Source organism: Lepidochelys kempii, chromosome 9 (assembly GCF_965140265.1).
Source record: "Lepidochelys kempii isolate rLepKem1 chromosome 9, rLepKem1.hap2, whole genome shotgun sequence".
NCBI lineage: Eukaryota > Metazoa > Chordata > Testudines > Cheloniidae > Lepidochelys > Lepidochelys kempii.
Window position 1 is genome coordinate 63346513 of NC_133264.1, and position 19296 is coordinate 63365808.

At 47.5% G+C, this 19296-nt stretch overlaps 1 protein-coding gene across 1 annotated transcript in view; it reads right to left on the minus strand.

Moving 5' to 3' along the window:
* Nucleotides 1-19296, minus strand: part of LOC140916937 (gamma-aminobutyric acid receptor subunit beta-4) — an 87971-nt gene that overhangs the window by 12055 nt on the left and 56620 nt on the right. Inside the window, exons 4-5 of the mRNA XM_073358834.1 lie at nucleotides 11358-11578; nucleotides 1653-1735 (exon numbers count right to left, since the gene is read on the minus strand). Coding sequence (XP_073214935.1) covers nucleotides 1653-1735; nucleotides 11358-11578 — 304 coding nt within the window. The remainder of the gene's footprint in view (nucleotides 1-1652; nucleotides 1736-11357; nucleotides 11579-19296) is intronic.

The following is a 19296-nucleotide window of genomic DNA, read 5'->3' on the forward strand; positions in this document are numbered from 1 at the left end:
CATTGTAGGCTACTGCAGGGTAGATTTCCATCCCAGCCTGCCGCAGACTAACTATTCATCTAGACAAGCCCTTACTCAATTCCCTGCCATTGCAGAGGCCTCAGGCATTGGTGCACCTCGGTCCCTCCCTTCTCTGCCTGTGGTACACAACACTTTAGTCCCCTCAGGGCTGTAATGCTTTGGCCTAATTCTGGTTGTTATTTGGCGTGGAGATGGTTGGTGGTGTTCAGTGGTCTGTGATATGCCAGAGGTCAGACTACATGATCTAGGGTTCTCTTCTGGCTTTAAACCTCATGACTCTGCAACCAGCCTATACTATCATAGCCCTCGTTGTTTGGAGCAGAAGAGAGGAGCTAAGGGGGCTACAGTTGCTGATGGGATTCAGGGCAGAACTATCGATCTGGCCCCCATGCCCAATAGAATCATCAGAGCAATACACTGCAGAGATGTCCCCTCACACCGCTGCTCCATGCAATTAGTCCAAGCCTCCTTAATCCCTTGTATCCGAGAACTGGCTCACTGTTGGATTCACACAAACATCATCACACTATTCGTGTCCCAAATTTGATCTATCTTGCAATTGCCATAAGCTGATGTGCCGGAGAAGAACGTCTTCTGGATTCTAACTGTCCACTGCTGGCAACGCTGGCGCACAAATGAGAAAGGAAACAAAATGGAGCTGTGCTAGTTTCCGACGCGGCAAATACGTAAAAGACAAAAGAATTAAAGAAATAAATCCTCGTCTGCATTGGTCTTTTACATACTGCAAGGAAACATAACTCTGATGCTAACAAATTAGCTTGAGCGTATCCCACTAAAACCACAATCACAAGATGGGGAACTGTGGGCAATTCTCTGCCTTCTGTTTCCTTGGTTCTACTTTAAACTATGCTCAATATACTAAGAGACACCAGCTACGACATGTCATTACTGCCTCCATCAGGACTTAATTTACATTCCATTATGCACCATGCTAAGGACTGCAATTTGCAGTTTGCCCTAACCAAATCAAAACTATTGCTGGAACTTAGGCTGCCCGGCGCAGGAAGCATTATGATGGCAACATGGACATTGCAGACTGTGGACATAGTGGGGACATTCCTTATGAAAAAGGAAAAACTCCAGACACTTCATCTTCACTCTTGTGAGATCTGTGGCTTTGGGCCGGTCCTGTAGGATACTGCATTTTCATCTTTCCCCTCCTGCAAATATTCAGTAGGCTAGAAAATGCTGCTGGTGCTAATGGCAGCTTCTAAAACCCTTGCCACAGTGAGTAAGATTTTCAATCTCACCCCGATGCTGGTGCCCTGGTATCCTCTTTCCTGACTCTCCATTGCTGGAGGTTCACCTGAGTGGCTCCCACCCTTCTAAAGGGAGACCGAGAGGCCAGGCCAGACTCCTCCATATGCCCCAACCAAGCCAGAATAGAGACAAATGAGTGTGGAAGTCACAGCACTCAGTCAGGGGGAGAGGGCATGCACTGCACCAGTGGGGAGAGAGCGAGAAGAAGGCAGATCCCCAGCAGCAATCAGTGGAAAACAATACAGACTGGAAGGGGAAATAACATGCAGGGACCCCCTGCTTTCCCTCCTCTTATGACATGTGCAATGCTAGTCCTAGGGGAGGCAGGGGAAGGCACGAGGCATACGCACAGCTCTCAATTTCTAGCGTGCAGTTCTGCTGGTCCAGAGGGTATCTCCTCAGATCCATCATGCAAGCAGCTGTGGTGGTGATTCTGAAAAGGAAAAAAAATATTAAAGGAAGACATGAAAGTCAGGCAGCATGAGGAGCCGCTGTTTCTATGGTAACCAGGGAGCGCCATGGTGGGGAGGGAAGTATGTGGGGAGGGGGAACTGAATGAAGCTCACCCTCAACTGCATGGCTTAAGTCTTTCGTGACTCACGTCATCCAGGCTGCCTCTTTATTAAAGAAGGGGGAGGCGCGGGGGGGCTGTGTTCCCTCTATATATACATGAGAGAGAGACAGACACTGAGAGGGGCAGGGATTTTGAAATGAGGGAGGAAGAGAGACATTTCTGTCTGTGAAAGAGAGAGAGCGAGGACAACCATGCCTATAAAAGAGAAAACGTGTGTTGATTAAATTGCTCTGCATTGGGGCATAAGGAAGAATAATTTATCTGATTATCTGTCTATTCAGCCAGCCAGCCAGCCAGCCTCTCCCAGTCACCATGACATTTGTCTATCACCACCCGTACCCTTCCATCTAATCTTTCTATCACTGAATCTGATTATCCAAATCCCACTTCTTTGAACCTCCCTTTCTAATGAATTGTATGTCCCCTTGTCTATCAACTCTCAATGATGTTAACGTATGGGGCATAGCACAAACGGGTTGCGTTGCGAAAGATATGCATGTGTGTGTTCGCACACAGTATCTCACACAGCTCCGATGTGGGGGTGTGAGAGTGTGTGGATGGGGCTGTGCACGTTTGTACGCGATGTGCTGTGTGCGTCGGGGAGGGTGAATGTGAAGATATGTGCCTTTATGTTTGTGGGGAGTCGGACTGCGTGTGTCACATGTGTGAGAGGGGGAGCAGCAGGTGAAAGAAAGATGGGGGGAGGTGTTCTCTCTGCTGCACTCTTTTTGCATGTGGCCTTCATGCACTTCGGATGGCAGGGGGGCAGCTGAGGGGGGACAGAGCAAATCAGTGTCTAGTTAACCAGCCTGGCAACATAGCACTGTCCTCAGAGTGCGCTGCCCCTCAGACATGCCGGCTTTGCTCCCCCTCACCTGACTGCCCAATCTCCTTTGAATGCAATCTCCTTTCTGTGCAGTGTGTGTGTGTGTGTGTAGCTGGAGGTGAGGGGGAAGGGTTGGTCCCCCAGCACCCCTTTCAATTAACCATCTGGAAGGCATTAATCAAGCAACACATATTTTAGGATGCAGGCATAACCAGTGAACTGTTAACAGGGAAGCTTTGTTATCTTCTGAGCCCTGTGGCCTGGGAGGTGGAGAGAGGAAGGGAGAGAAAAAAAGGGTGATAAAGAATGAGGAGATAGAGAGCCAGAGAGAATGAGACTCAGATCAAGCAAAAGAATCAATAAGGAAGGAAGAGATAGAAAGCCAGGGTGTGGGTGGGGGGGTATATAGAGATAAAGGCGGGGGGACAGAAAAAAGAAATGGAGAGCACTCAGCTGAGCCAGAGATGCACTCAGCGAGAGAGCGCATCACTGAGCAGCTGTCTCTTTAAGAAATCTTGCGTGCTAAATTTATCTCTCTGCTGTCTGTGAAGACTGTTTGTAGGAGATGAAGCCTTGAGGAGAGCCTTTGCCACTGCCTGCCATGCTATAAATAGATCTGGAGAGACTGAGGGAATTTATATATATCCTCACGGGGTCTAGATACAACATTGCAACTGCCCTTTGTCAGAGGAAAGGGCCAGGGTGGGAAGGGAAAATTAACCTGTTAATCTGAATGCTGGACACAGCAGAGGGGGAAAATGAGCTGCCTAAAACTGATCACAAATGACTGTGTATTTCATTTATTGCTTTAGCAGCTGTCAAACTTTGCACCTCCAACTGGAAAGCTGGAAAGGCAGTGCCTGTCCCGTCTCTTCTCAGCAGTCTCGCTGTGGTCAGGAAACATCTCAGAGGGGCAGAGATGAGGTTTCCATGGGGCATCCATCCCTACTCGAGACAGACCTCGGAGTCGGCACAGCAGCAAATGCAGGCGTGCGCCAGGACCGATGAGTTGCAAATGTGCATGACTCATCCACTATACCGCACACGGCATATACTGTATATATTATGCCACACCTGTGGGAAATAGCATCTACAAATGCATTCTCTGATTTTCCCTAAAGTGCAAGATGCAAAAATGTATTAAATGAACATTTTCCACCCCATTTGTGGGACCCTGTGGGCTAAAACCTTCCCAGAGCCTCTGTCCTAACTATGCCGAACCAAGGACAATTAGGGGAGGGCTGCCCTGATTTTCAAGTGACCCTCTGGCCTCCCAGCAGGACTCTGCCATCACCTGCAGTGCTGGCTTCAGATCCAGAGCACGACATGGCATGCTATGGATACAACACTCCAAAGGCCAATTCCATTCTAGGTGTAAATCTGGCTTTCAGTGGGTTTACTACAATTTACAGTGGCGTAACTAAGAGCAGGATATGGCTCCATGCATTTTGGAGCAAATACAGCCACCAGTTAGGGATGATCATTCTTGTGCAATAAACAGGATTGAGATTATATTGGCCCCAAAGAATCAGATAAATTGCCCCCTTCCCCTCCAAATTAAACTACAGCCCACTGGCTGGCCAGCAGCATGTGCCATGCATGCCTGATTACATGCCCTCCTCCCTTTGCATGTTGTGATGTTACCCACGGGATCGAACAGGGGCATGGAGGGATGAACCTGCCCCAGAAGTTGGTGGTGAGCCTGCTGCTTTTTCAACATTCATGTGCTGGGATCCCCTCTATCTGTATCACCTGGACTCCAAGAATTCTGCCTTACTCCTCTCCTGGATTAAAGTCAGTAATGGCACGGAGAAAGGTAAGCGTCTGCACCAGCTGCCTTCATGCCTCAGATATGGCACGGATAAGACTGGCCATATGCCCTCTGCTGCCCAAAGACAATGCAGGCATGTGGTTGAACTCCACCCCTGGAAGTGTGTTTATGCTGTTAGGGCCTGATCCAAGGCTTTGGCAGCCCATGGTCTCTGCCTAGGTGGTTACATAGGTAGCCCATTTGGCTAAACCTTCCATTTTGCCTGCTCTATTGTGTGGCACATTCAAGGAACTGTAGGTCTGACATGGCTCATTTGGCAGTGACTGAAAGCCATGACTATCAACCAGCTTGTCGGTGGCCTACGCGACAGGAGCTGGTAGGACTCAGTCTCACTGGTGCCTACATCACAAAAACCAGAGCTGCCAAGATGGTCCAGAGCAATGCTGGGGCACGTCAGTGAAGGGTTTGCTCTGCCACTGACCATGCTGTACCTGCTCTGTGCATAAAGCCTATTAGTCTCCAGCATCTATCACATGCACTATGGTGACTATTAAAATGATATATCCACTGGGCACATGTAACAAATCCACATGGGAGGATAGATAGATCTGTTCATTATATAATATGGACTGTTGGACAATGGGAAGAGGGGCAGGAGAGATGAGAGAGCGAGGAATGACAGGGGAGGATGGAGGAGAGGTGAGATAACAGAGCAGGTGGTAAAGCACAGGAGGCAAATGGGGGAGAGAAGACAGAAACCGATGGGGATCCAGAGAGATAGTGAGGGGAAGGAGACAGGAAAGGGATGGCAGGAGAAGAATGAGAGGTTAAAAGACAGAAAGCAGAGGAGGAGTGGAGTCTCCCCCTGTGAGAAGGGAGGTGAAGAGACAGAGAACAAACTATGCCATGGTAAACAGTTACCGACAGAGCGCACTGCCTCCAGGGGGAAAGACAAAAGAGAAAGGGAGAGAATGGCGGGCGGCGGGGACAAAAGGGAAGGATGTCACATTCTCTTTGACATTAGAATTAGACATTGGAATACCGCCAGATTATATAATTTATTTATTTTTTAATTCAAAATTTGTGTGGTGTGAAATTTTGCCTGCTTTGATGGGAATTCGTAGAGATGGTACCCATCCGAGGGATAGACTCACCAGCCTCTTGCATGCAGTATTCAGTGCAATGGCCTGATTTCATGGCCTGCCACTGACCACAAATGCTGGCTAGCCTTCTGCGGCTTAGACACAATCACCCCTACTACTCTAGCCCCACCCCCACTTTCCTTGAAATCACAATCTCCTCCCCCCACATCCGTCCCCAAGAGGATTCTGCCCTTCCATGTGACTCATTTCTGCTCAGCTCGGACAGGCAAAAGAAGTCACACAGAGATGCTATTTCTCTGCATTGCTGGTGAACAAGACAGCTTTCATTTGGTGGGAGATGGAGGCTAGGACAACTCTGGAAATCTTTTTAAAGGAGGAATCTAGCCCAGGGATACACAAAGCACGTTGGATAAAAATCTGTGGCTGATGCATGTGTCCCCACTGCCCTCTAGGGGACGGAAACAGAGCTGACTGTGTGTCATAGACACCATAATGCTAGCAGCTAATGGAGATTCTCCTTCAGCACAAGTAGTAGTGGCATGTGCCTTGGCAGTTGCCACCATGAAGCTCTGAGTAGTTGTGAAATGCCAGGATGAAACAGCTGCAAAGTTCTAAGTTGGCTCTCGATTTGTTACAAGATGAATGGATCCCAAGCTGCAACTGGAGCGTGAACCAAACCTTACAGGAATACCCACTTAACATAATCTTCTCATTGTCACGTCTGGGCAGCAGCAGCAGGAGGCTGTTCTCTCTCTATGAGCTGCCAGGCACCCTGATCTCCCACTGAATTCAGAGAAACTTGTCAAACTATTCCTGGCAATGGTAAAGGGGACACTGTTCTCATGAGATGTGCAGCCTGATCAGAGGTCTGGACACAGTTGTGAGAAGCATCTTAACTACTGGGACACATCAGATGGAACCGTTGGGGTTTTCCCATCGCTGATGTAGGCAGAGAGTTATTAGGCTGTGTGTATGTGAAGGGGTGTGAAGAGTCAATTTAACCTCCTAATACTTCCGCTTATCATCATGAGTTGAGAGGGATCAGGGGGCTTTATCCTGCCTCATCTCACCGTAGCTCTGGCAGCACTCCTGAATCTTAACATGTCTCATGCTAGGGGCTCCCCTCTCCAAGAGAATCTGTCTTTTCCCCCTGCCTAAGTGTTCCAGCTCAGACAGACACAATACCAGCCATTTTGTTTCCTTCTCTGATCCTCCTCATTGCTGTTTGTTTATTAATGGCTTCTTCTGTCTTATGTAGAGTGATTACATCAGATCGCAGACAAGGAGGGAAAGAGCTCAGAGCTGCTATTAAAAACCTGCCATATTCAAGTCTCTGCCCATGCTGCGAAGCCTGTAGATCAGTTCCAGCATTCTTGAGCACCTGGTCCTGACAATGGCCCTGGCTGGACCTGCTTTTGGATTTGGATTTCCCTTCACCCTGCTTTTTCCCAGTTGTCTGTCTCACTTGTTATCCCTGTGCCTTGTGCTCCTCCCTTGATGAAAGCAGCTCCCTCTGTCAAACTTCTCCATTCAGTTCATTCAAGCCCTTTTTGGCCTCTCACCATCCATTTGCCCTCAGTCCCTTCATCAAAGGGGGCAGGGGAAGAACAACTCATCAGCTGGCACAGTAAAGCAGCAAGCACTTCATCAAAACTTCCATTGCCTTCAAAAGAAGCAGGAGCAGATTCTTAATGTGGTGTGTGTGTGTGTTTGCACATGCATGAGCATAGGAGGGAATTTTCTTCCTTTGAGGTCTTCCCAAGTAGAAGAGGTACCTCTCCTCCTCAGTGTTCCTCATCACTGCAAAGCCTGACACTGTGACACTATGAACTCTGCCTTATCTTCAGAAAGTCCGTCCATGGTTGTGAATGAGAGAGAGGAACACAGCACACAATTGCCAGTTCCTGCAAGTGAGTGGAGATGGAGCCAGCTCTTGGTTTGCTCATTTATTTCAGTGTATGAAGTAGGTAAGTACTGGTACAAACCCTAAAACACACACAGTTGATATCAAGAAAAAAAAATCATGTTTTGTCTCGTTACCTCTTGACAGCAACTTCTCAGCTGCTGCCTGAGCCACAATGTCCACACTGCTGTTTTTAGCACACTAGCCCGAGTCCCGCTAGCATGACTCTGTCTGTCCAGGCTGGCAAACTCACTTCCTGTTGCAGTGAAGACATGCCCATTTGGACTCCTACTGACTTTAATGGGACTTATAGAGGCAAAATTATTAATTGCTCAATGAGAAAAATCTCAAACCTTTAACCTTTCAAACTCTCTCAGAAAAATATGCTGGCAAATGTTGCTTTTTGCCTGGCAGTGAACACAACTTCTGAAGCCCCTGAGTGGTTTACAAATCCCTGGTGAATCCCTATTCTTCCCTTACTATGGTGGTGCAGCAAGTTAACACAAGCTGCTATTCATGGCTGGAATGCACAGCCTCAAACGTCTCCAGCCACAAAGCTGAAAGAGTTTGTTTTCTACTCAGCCTCTTTGTTCCATTACAAAGTCGCCACATGATTGGCAACCACTTCTCAGGATTGAGGGACATTGCCCAGGTCTGGAAATGGAATAGCAAGGGGGTGGTGCAGATCAGGATTGAGGTGAGTTGCAAAATTGTGGGGGAGAAGGCAAGTTTTAAATCCTGGGGGTGCAACAGATCTAGACTGAAGTACACTGACAGCACTGTGCGGTACCTGGGACTGGGACTGGAATAGCCCAAGGTCAAATGTAGGGACTAAGGAGCATTGTGAGAGCTACTGTGTATGGTGGAAAGTAGCTTATATAGTACTGGCCTTCACAATGCCCAGCAAGAAGATGCAGTTGCTTATTCAGCACTTTTGGCTTGATTAAACTTCTGTTTTGCTTATGATATCTTCCTGGCATCTCTCCCTTTTTCATTGGGAGAACCAAAGTTTACCCAATGGCTCTTGAACCCCAAGAGCAAGGACCTTTTTCACAGTAGCTCATAAAGGGTCTGACATTTGCAGAACATTTGCCCCAGGTTCCAGCCAAGCTATTTTGGCTTTTTCCTTTTTCATGGGACCATGGGCATTAGAGATGTCACCCCCATGTCTCTTCCCACACCACAACTTCCCAGACTCCTCGCCCCGGAGCTTTGGGTTACCTTCCCTACATATTTGCATTTTTTCCTCTAAATTGAATCAGGTCTGGTTATTTCCTGCCCTGGTGTATGACTCCTCCGGGATTCCTGGCATTACAGATTAGAGGTCCCATTTGTTTATGGCCCTCCAACTAGCTCTCAGTCCAAGCCAATACGAATTAGTTGTGGAATAAGCTTTCATCAGACGTTGCGTATCCAACACATCCCCAAGACAAAGCAATATTACATCTGCTGCATTCCTTTCGTCCACTTATCTGCTAATTCTATCAGAAACAAGCATATGTGCTTCTCCCCAGCAGAGGGACTGTCACAATAGAGCAAAGGGGAAGAAGAAAAAGGCCTCATTTGTCCATGAAAACAAATTATTCAGAGTTCGATCTTGTTCTCATTGACGTTAACAGCAAAGCTCCCATTGACTTCAGTGGGGCCTAACTGGACCCTGGGGGCTCTATCCTGCAAGATGCTGAGCTTCTGGCCCTGGTACAGCAAAGCACTTAAGTGTGTGCTTAAAGCCCTTGGTTGGTAACTTTCTGAATGCCTCTGCATTTCCGACATCACAGTCTGTTGCAAAGAAAATGACTGAGATGCCACAGCAAGAGGGAATAACTTCACTGCAAGATCAACTTGAAGGAAAGGCTGGGACTGGAAGGAAGGTGGCACGTGAAGAAACAAACATAGCTACGGTACCTAGTAAAAAAGGGCAAGAAAACTATGAAAAACACAAGACAGAAACAAAATCACCTTGGTTAGCACTGTGTGTCAATTTTCTGCACTCTGGAAGCTCTGTTTGAAAGACTGCCCTTTCAGCAAAACCCCCACATGCCACAGAACCCAACAGATCTGGCACCAAAATACAGAAAGGACCTGATGTTCAGAAGAACCCTGAGATTTTGCTCCCATGTTTTTGCAGATGCATATAACTGAGGGTGCAGTTTTGTGGATCTAAATAACTGCAAGCATAACACTTCAGTATTCACAAAAAGAAAAGGAGTACTTGTGGCACCTTAGAGACTAACAAATTTATTTGAGCATAAGCTTTCGTGAGCTACAGCTCACTTCATCGGATGCAGCTTCAGTATTTAGCTACCCAATTGCACCTGGCGGTCAGGTATCTACATGCTACTGAATGTGCTAGAAATTATTTGTGGCTGCAAAATTGCACCTTGCCGCTATTGGTGTCAGCAAAAATGCAGGTGCAAAATGAAAGGCCCCCGAAGAAAAAGTTGCCTCAAACCTCTATGCACATGATGGATGGACTTTTTACAGTGTCCCTCAGAAGACTGCAGTTGCATCACATTAAGAGGTGCTACTCCATGCAAGACTTCTGACCTGCGATGAACATCGGGAACTCCCACTGAACGCAACAGGACTTGAGGACTCTGAACCTCTCATGATTTTTGTGGTGGGTTTCATTGTGCTCTGCCATATCAAGGGAGCAGCCTCCAGGCAACCAAACAGCCAGTGTTTTATTTAAACACAGATCTTAACGGGAGCCTGTAGGTAACAGGGGCAAATACCTCAGTCATCCTCTTCCTCCTTAGCCCAAATACCAGGCCCCTTGTCTCACCCCTGAAGATGGCCTGTCCAGGTTAATTCTGAGCACTTTCTAGCTGCAGCCCCAGCAGTTAAGTAGGAAGGAATCATTACAGGATGTACGAGATGGAAATTCCCCCAAAACATGCAGCATCAAAGGGGCTGGTGCTGTGTATGGTCAAGACCGGTGCAGTCCATTCCAAATGGAGATGTCTCCTTCCCCTTTGCTGGGCTGGGAAGTAAGCACAGTGTGGCTCTCTTATTTATCTGTGACTGTTGGAGGCAGGTCTAAGAGCTTGGTGTAAACTTGGGCACTATTTCCCTGCTAAATATCAAACTTTCTATCCCCAACCACTCTGGCACCAGTGCCAGACAGAAAAGAAAAAGCTGCAAGAAATTATTTATTTTATACTGTGGAAAGTACATATTTATACTGTCTCATATTAAGAAACAGCTGATCTGATTTGCCTCAAACTTTCCACAAAATTTTCACCCTTGGGCAGAGAGCAGACCTGGAAAATTTCATCTCTATTACCCAAACTTGCAGAAAGTTATCGTTAATGTATTATTAAAGCATTAAGCTGTTAGATCATACTTTTTATCAGTAGAGCTCAAAGAACTTTGCAGAGGAGGTGGGTATCATTATCCCCATTTGACAGATGGGGAAACTGAGGCACGGGGCAGGGAAATGACTTGCCCCTGGTCACCCATCAGGCCAACGGCAGAGCTGGGAATAGGACCCTGCTCTCCTGAGTCCCATCCCACTGGTCTATCTTCTAGGCCACACTAGGCACTTTTGAAAGGGGCATTTGAAATGGAAACATGCAACTTGAACTATAGCAACCTGAAACAGTATGCAACCTCAATTACTCCTCTGCCCCAATACTAGTCTACCCCAGTTCAGGGATCATTTTGCCCACCACTGAAATGCAACCACTTCTGGGGGTGGAATGCGATATTAGACCACTTAGAAGTGAGCAACTTTTGAGCAAATCTTTCTTGGCCTGGCTGTGCTTTCTTTAAAGATGGATTTTGAGGGCTGCTCTGTGTATGGCCAGAGAGTTGGATGATGGGACAGCAATGTCATTCATGAACATACAAGCAATGAAAACTCCTCCCACACTTACCTCAAGCCATACAGCACGGTCCCATCTGGATGGAGCCGAATCATGCGATTCTTCACTGTCACCCCATGCAGGAAGGACTTCTTGTCATTCAGGAAATAGGTGTCAGGAAGCCACAACTGGTCAGCCACCCGGTTGTCCAGGGTCAGGTTAAGAGGAAGGTCACTGTACGCTAGGCGTTTGTCCCGCCAACTCTGCTGGAAATACATTGTGATGGTGTAGTCCTGGGAAAGAAAACACACAACCGTCAGGCTGTCCCATGGGAGACATCCTGGACCCTTGTCTTACTTCTGCTGCCACTGAGATGCCTGACATGTCTCCAAAGCTTTTTCACCCAGGGTATTCATTCCCCACATGGTGTGTTATAGGAACTGTGACTTTTTTTGGAAGGGTAAAGCTACAGGGCACTGGACTGAGCTTTCTAAGGGGAGGAATTGGCTTGACTTGTCACTGATTCAACACTCAAAGGAGAGAACTTTTTGCAGTTCAGCCACCTCTTCCCTGCTCCGCATTCTGCCCACTGCTCCTTAATGCCAGAGTCACAGTGTGGTGGCGTGCGTCTGAGATCAGGGAGACAACAGTATACATGCAAAGTTGGCTAAATTTTTTTGAATGGCAGTGGCCCCATCAGTCGAACTGGCTGGTAGGGTCCCATGGGAGGAAAATCTAAGTGATAAAGGAGTTCAGGAAAACTGGCAGTTTCTCAAAGAGACAAGATTAAAGGCACAACTGCAAACTATTCTGATGAGAAGGAAAGATAGGAAGAATACTAAGAGGCCAATATGGCTCCATCAGGAGCTCTTTAATGACCTGAACATCCAAAAGGAATTCTACGAAAAGTAGAAACATGGAAGAATTGCTGAGGAGGAGATCAAAAGAACAGCACAAGCATATAGGGACAAAATCAGAAAGGCTCAGGCATAAAATGAGTTACACCTGGCAATGGACACAAAAGGCAATAAGAAGAGATTCTTTAAATATATTAGAAGCAAGAGAAAGATGAAGGTAAGTGTAGTGGGAAAGGAGAGATAATAATTGATGACATCAAGAAGAATGAGGTATTTAATGCCTGTTTTGATTCAGCCTTCACTGAAAAGGTTAATAGTGACCAGATACTCAACATAACTGATATTAACAGCAAGGGGGAAGGAATGCAAGCCAAAATAGGGAAAGAATCAGTTAAAGAATATTTAGATAAATTAGATATATTCAAGTCAGCAGGGCTTGTTGAAATTCAGCCTAGGGCAGTGGTTCTCAAACTGGGGTCCACGAGGGTATTCCGGAGGGTCTGCAAGTCATGTCCAGGGCTGCCGGCCCCACTGATCAACTCCTCCCTCCCAGTGCCTCCTACACGCCGCGGAACAGCTGTTCAGCAGTGTGCAGGAGGCACTGGGAGGGCGGGGGAGGAGCGGGGATAGGGTTACTGGAGTAGTGAATGGGAGGAAAGCAGTAGATGTGATATGTCTTGATTTTAGTAAGGCTTTTCAGACAGTCCCACATGACAGTCTCATAAACAAACTATGGAAATGTGGTCCAGATGAAATTACTATAAGGTGATGCACTTGTTGAAAGTCCATACTCAAAGAGTGGTTATGAATGGTTCGTTGTCAAACTGGAAGGATGTATCAAGCGGGATCTGACTGGGGTCAGTCCTGGGTCTGGCATTATTCAATATTTTCGTTAATGACTTTTATAATGGAGTGGAGAGTATGCTTGTGAAATTTGCAGATGATACCAAGATGGGAGGGGTTGCAAACACTTTGGAGTACAGGATTAGAATCCAAAACAATCTTGATAAATTAGAGAATTGGTCTGAAACCAAACAGATGAAATTCAATACAGACAAGAGCAAAGTACTTCACTTAAGAAGGAAAACTCAAATGCACAACTATAAAATGGGGAATAACTGGCAAGGTGGTAGTACTGCTGAAAAGGATCTGGCGGTTCGAGTAGATCACAAACTCAATGAGTCAGCAAGTGACAGCAGTTGAGAAAAAGGCTAATATCAGTCTGGGGTATATTAACAGGAGTGTTGTAGGACATGGAAGGTAATTGTCCTGTTCTATTCAGCATTCATGAGGCCTCAGCTGGAGTACTGTGTCCAGTTGTGGGCGCTACACATTGGGAAAGAGGTGGACAACTTGGAGAGAGTCCAGAGGACAGCAACAGAAATTATCATAGTTTTAGAAAACCTGACCTATGGGGATAAGTTTAAACAAAATTGGGCATATTTAGTCTTGAAAAAAGAAGACTGAGGGGAGACCTGGCAACAGTCTTCAAATAAGTTAAGGGCTGTTATAAAGAGGATGGTGATTAATTGTTGTCCATGTCCACTGAAGGTAGGACAAGAAGTAATGGGCTTAATTGGCAGCTAGGGAGATTTACGTTAGATATTAGGAAAACTTTCTAATTATAAGGTTAGTTAAGTTCTGAAATAGGCTTCCAAAGTGAGGTTGTGGAATCTCTGTCATTGGAGATTTTTAAGAACAGGTTGGACAAACACCTGTCAGGGCTGGTCTAGATTTATTTTGTCCAGGCTCAGCACAGGGGGATGGACTTGATGACTTCCCGAGGTCCCTTCCAGGCCTGCATTTCTGTAATTCTATGAAGACCCCAAAACTGTTGGGGGATCAGGCTGGGGTTTGTGTTTATCCCAGATTCATTCATCAGTCATATTAATGGTCATGTCTATGGCTCTCATCACCACAGTGTTGATGGAGTGCTGGCACATCAAGCTTCACTCACCACCTCTAGCAGCTGGACCTGTAGAAGGGAATCTGTTCCAGGCACACTTATTATTACATGTCTTGCATGTATTACGTATTACGTAATAATAAGGGCCCCAACCATGATCAGGGACCCATTGTGCTGGATGCTGCACAAACAAGTAGTAAAAGACAGTCCTTGCAGAGCTTACAATCGAAATAGACAAGATACACATCGGGTAGAAAGGGAAACAGAGGCATAGATAGAAGTGACTTCCCCAAGCTCACCTGGTGGCTCAGTGGCAGAGCTAGGAATAGATGACAGGTCTCCTGACTCTCCCTGCCTACTGGATCATAATTCTCTCTCTTATACAGCACTGCCTTTTAGCCACCAAAAAGAGGAAATTATATATATCGATATATACATAAATATGAAGAAAATATATCCCAGGAATCTGTGAGGGCATGAGGCAGGGAGGGGATTTCTGACTGGCTCAGCCAATGTTTGTTGCAAAGAGGCAGGCAGTGGCAGCCACTTTCCCTTCATTTATTCTTTTAAAAAGCAGAGGGAAGATGACAACTTTCACCTCTAGGCCAGGGGTTCAAAGTCAGGCTAGCTCAGCAATGACCGAAAGCCATTACCTCTAGATTCACTATATGAAGTGAATTGGGGGCCTTCATTGAAGTTCTAAGTAGGCAAGGAAGCATGTCTTGAAAACCACAGTCAGAAGGGGACATTAATAGTCCTATGGCTTAGCAGAGAGGCTGACTATGTAATGAGGCAGGGAGGCTGAGATCTTGTTTCCCATGGAGCTGACCTGTCTATGTCAGGGTTGGGGCACGTTGACAGGATGGCAGGGAGCAGTTTGCACTGCCATCGCCCATGCTGCACTTGTTCTGGGGATTAGCAGAGGACTTCGCTCTCTAGGGCTGTCAGTCTAGCACTAAATCCAGCTAAAAGCCCAAAATAATAAACGATCCTGCATGTGTAGCAAGCCCTCCCTGAGTGTCTGAAAATAGGCCAAACCTCAGCCAAGTGAATGGAGCTTGAATTTCCATGAGAAAACATTAAGACAAGGCAAATGGGTGGGGGAGGGGGGCTTGATTACTGTGCAAATAATTGCTGCTAAATCCCTCAGCCCATTCCACCATGACTCTGTCACCTTATAAGAATAGTCCTAGATGGTAGGCATAGTAACTACACAATGCCTATACAGAGCGGCTGCTTGCCATTCCCAACTATCCTGCTTCAGCTTCAGAGCAGCCTGGAATGAGCGTTGTGATCTCGTGACCCTGTGTGTGAGCAACCTCCTCTCATCGTCTTGTGACACGCTGATGGGGCTGGAGGAGGCAGGGTTTGGCTCATTCCATCTTGTTCTCAATTCCGGATTTTTTGCATCCTGCAATTCAGCTGCCCTTATCAGGATACAAGATGGGTTTGTGAAAATTGGTTCTTTCTCCTGAAGCTTATATGCATGGTCAATTTACGTGCAATGGTGCCATATTTAGGAAGCAAGGAGATTATGGTAGCCCAAGTTACCGTAACACTGATGATGGAGTCCTGGCACACCATTGCTTTCTGTTTACATGGAGAATACAAATAGTCTTGATTCCTAATCTAGTGTACTGCTAATCCCAAGACCATTTTCCTCTCTCCAAATAATTGCTCTAATTATTTTTCTCTCCTTCATCTGCTTACCCTGGATACCTGGGGTAACTTCTTCCCCCTCTCTCCCCCCCACAAACCTATCTACACTGCCTTTAAAGTCAAGTACCACATTAGAGGGCAAATGATCAGTACAGACCACAATGAGAGAATATAAATCTCATGGCTTTTGTGATCTGATCCAGGCTGGAATGGAAGGATCTGGGGGTTAAAACCTAAGGTATTAACCTTCTGAATCAGCATGCTATTTCCCTACTTGTTTTATAAACCAGCCATCTAGCTGGCAGCACTGGTGAGCTACGGAGAGCTTTCTGGGAAGTGGAAGAGCAAATATTCCTTTGCCTCTGGGTCCAGTTCTTTCCCAGGTTCCCTGGCTGCTCCTGTGTGCTTCCTTTCCCTCCAACTCAAAGCCGGACATTTCTGTGCCATGCCATGAATCTGCATTTCCAGATAACCCCCTTATCTTTTACAAAGCACTACAGTCCACCTAGTGTTTAGTGCTTCTCATGGATTCTCCCCCTTTCTGGCTCTCTTTCCCTCTCACTCCTCCTCTTTCTCTTTCTGTTCCCCCCGCCCCATCTCCTCCTTTACTTTCTCCATTTTGATTTTTCTCTCCTCCTCCTCTTTCCCATACATCTTTCTCACTCCATTTCTCAGTATCTTCCCTTCCTCTCCTAGCCCAGTGCCAATCTCTGCTGAGTGATGTGCATGATTGCTGGACAGACGTGAAAGAGCCAGGCAGACATCCAATATTCAGAGGTCAGAGTTCTCTTCAGGAGAAGAGGTGACACTGATGTATTAATGGGCTGCAGCTCCAAAGCACAGGGAGGGGAGACTTCGAGAACGGAGCGTGCTCTCTAGGAGCCACTAGCAGAGTGCAACACACATAACAAGTACCTTATCACATCTGAAGGAGAGTGCACCATCCCAGAGTCCATGCCACAGGGGATGGCACTGATAAGTTACCCTACAGCATGCAAGAGAAACTGTATCACAGAGGAAACAGGCCCCGCATGCCAATCATGTACTATGTTTGATAGATGCTGTATCCCATGGAGGAAACAGGGACCCCATGAGCTCTATCCACACGCTTTTCCAGCTCACCTGTATCTTCCTAATATTAAACTGATGATAGACAGATGAAAAAATACCCAGAGAAGGATGGATGGCTAGATCTAGAGCTATTGATCTGTTCGATGAGGGTCGCAAGGCTACAAACCAATTAGAAAATATTACAGCGGAAGCCTCCCCTTCAGACATAGATAACATCATAACTGAGGGTGACACCATCCTTTCAGAGCAGACTAACCAGACTGATGCAACGTGTGCAGTAATCCACAGTAATCCACCCTCTCTATGCTGCAGCTACCCCTTTGGGTAGCACTGGTGGAAATATGTCTGGGCAAAACTGCTTACACATTTCCTAGTCCAGACGAGGTGGGTAGAGCTCTCAGTTCAGCACCTTTTCAGCAGCTTGCATTCACTCAGGGCCAGGAGAGCCCACTGGGTTCTTACAGGAATATGCAGTGGGAGGGGAGGGTGCATGGCCCAAACAATGGCCAGGCAGAATTCCGTTCTCTGCACTAATGAGGGGGCAGACGCTGATCCCTCCCCACTTCCCTGGGGGCGCACAGCACCCCAAAGGGGACTGGAGGGGGTGGAATTGAAGTTCATGCCCACAAGCCCCACAATGCCTTAGCCAAGAGAGACGACTGGCTGCAAGGTGGCAGAGTATGCTGTGTCCCACAAGGGGAACAGGGGAGTGCATGCTGGGGAGTGAGCAGGTAAGTGCATGCTGGAGAGTCCTAAGTGGCTTGCTGGTGCTTGCTGGGGGCTGGAGGTGGCTATGAATCCCCCCTTGCTAGAGGCTTGGTGCAAGCTGCACAATGGAGTCCTGGGAAAAGAATTAAAAAGCAAACCTGACTAGGTTCAATTCCAAATAAATAACCATTGACCACAACCAAACTGGCATGATGGAGAAAATCTTCCGGCAGGGGTGGATCTGAGTGACATCAATATGCCCTGAAGAGGTACACTAACCAGGAGCCTAATTACATGTCTGGGTCCCCTGAACTATATCTTAGCACCTAGTTTCCATGAACAGTTACTCGACCTGCATGCCCAAATACTGGGATTCTGCAGGCGCAGTGGCTGGGTGTTTTTGTGAGTACTGCCACTGCATTTCTGCTTTGCCCTTTAAAACTTTGCCATCAGGGCCAAATCCAGGTCCCCCTGAAGCCGATGCCAGCTGGTAGTGGGACAGGGTGTGGGATTGCCACATGGCTTGTATTGTCTAGGATTACCCTCCTCTGGGGGCGACCCCACACCGGGCTCGTTTAACTCCCTGGGACACCGTGCTCTTGCAAAGACACACACAGTTCCATGGGCCGCCGCAGCCTAGCTCCAGCTGAACATGGCTGCTGTGGCTAGACTTGCTGTGACTCACTTGCACGGTGCTGCACGGTGCCCCAACCTCACCACGGGGAGCTGAAGTACTCCGTGGGCAACAAGCAGCTGAGGGAACAGCTCCTTCTGGCCCAAGTAGGAGCAGCTGGGTTAAGTCTTGCTCAGCCGGAAGACATTTGCACATCTATCACAATAATGGGAGGAAAAGCATGTGTCCTGGGCTCTCTCTAGATGCGGGGCTTCCCCTATCCAAATCCCCTGCCAGGTTCCTTCACATCGTTGCTGTGGGAGAGATGTGGAAAGGCCACGTTGGCTGGCTGGTCTCTGGCTCTCCAGCTACTGCTCTAGGGTTTTTTTTATTTATTGTCCCATTTTTTCATCAAACAGGCAGCCCTGGGAGCCCAGCTGCATGACAGGCCCCGCTCAGCGTTGTGCCTCCCATTCACCCCCTCCTGGAGCAGTCACGGCACCTGAGCCTGCTGGAAGGCTTTCCGAGCATCACCGTCATTTCAGGATCCCTTTGGGATCCCCCTTCGTTACTGCCATTCCCTCCGCATCACTAAGCCACTGGCTCTTTCCGAGCTGTCAGCTCCAGTTCCCCTCTCCTCCCCCACCCCCAGTCTCCGTTTTGGTGAAGGGTTTTTTTTTCCCCTCTCCCCTCCCTTCCTCCTAGCACACAAAGAAGAAAGGTAAGAACACCCCAGGGGTCAGACAGCCATTCAGATTCCAGAGCTGCCCCTCTCTGCTGAGGAATGCTTACTTAGAGGCTAGCAACAGCCTGCTGTGGCACTGAAATCAGGAGCCTGCTTGCAGGCCGCTTGTGCCTTCTCCCAGTGCTGAAGGCAGTATTAGCCTCCTCCTGCATTAGGCAGCCATATCTGGGGGAGTCTGACAGTTGGGACCCCATTAATTATCTCAGTGTCTGGTGCATCTCAGCAGGGATCCCTTTTCACACCATCTAAGGGCCCCTAAGGAAGTGATCCAGGGAGCATGGTGAAGCATTCCAGTATTAGGCTAGGATTGCACCAAGGGGAATGTGGCCCTGCAGAATGCAAGAGGGAATGGGCTTAGGTGGACAATGGATAGACTAGGATGCTCTTCAAGGTACTGGGAACCTCCAATGTCCCAGGGGGCAGGCTGGTTAAAGCTGAGGGAATAGCAGGAA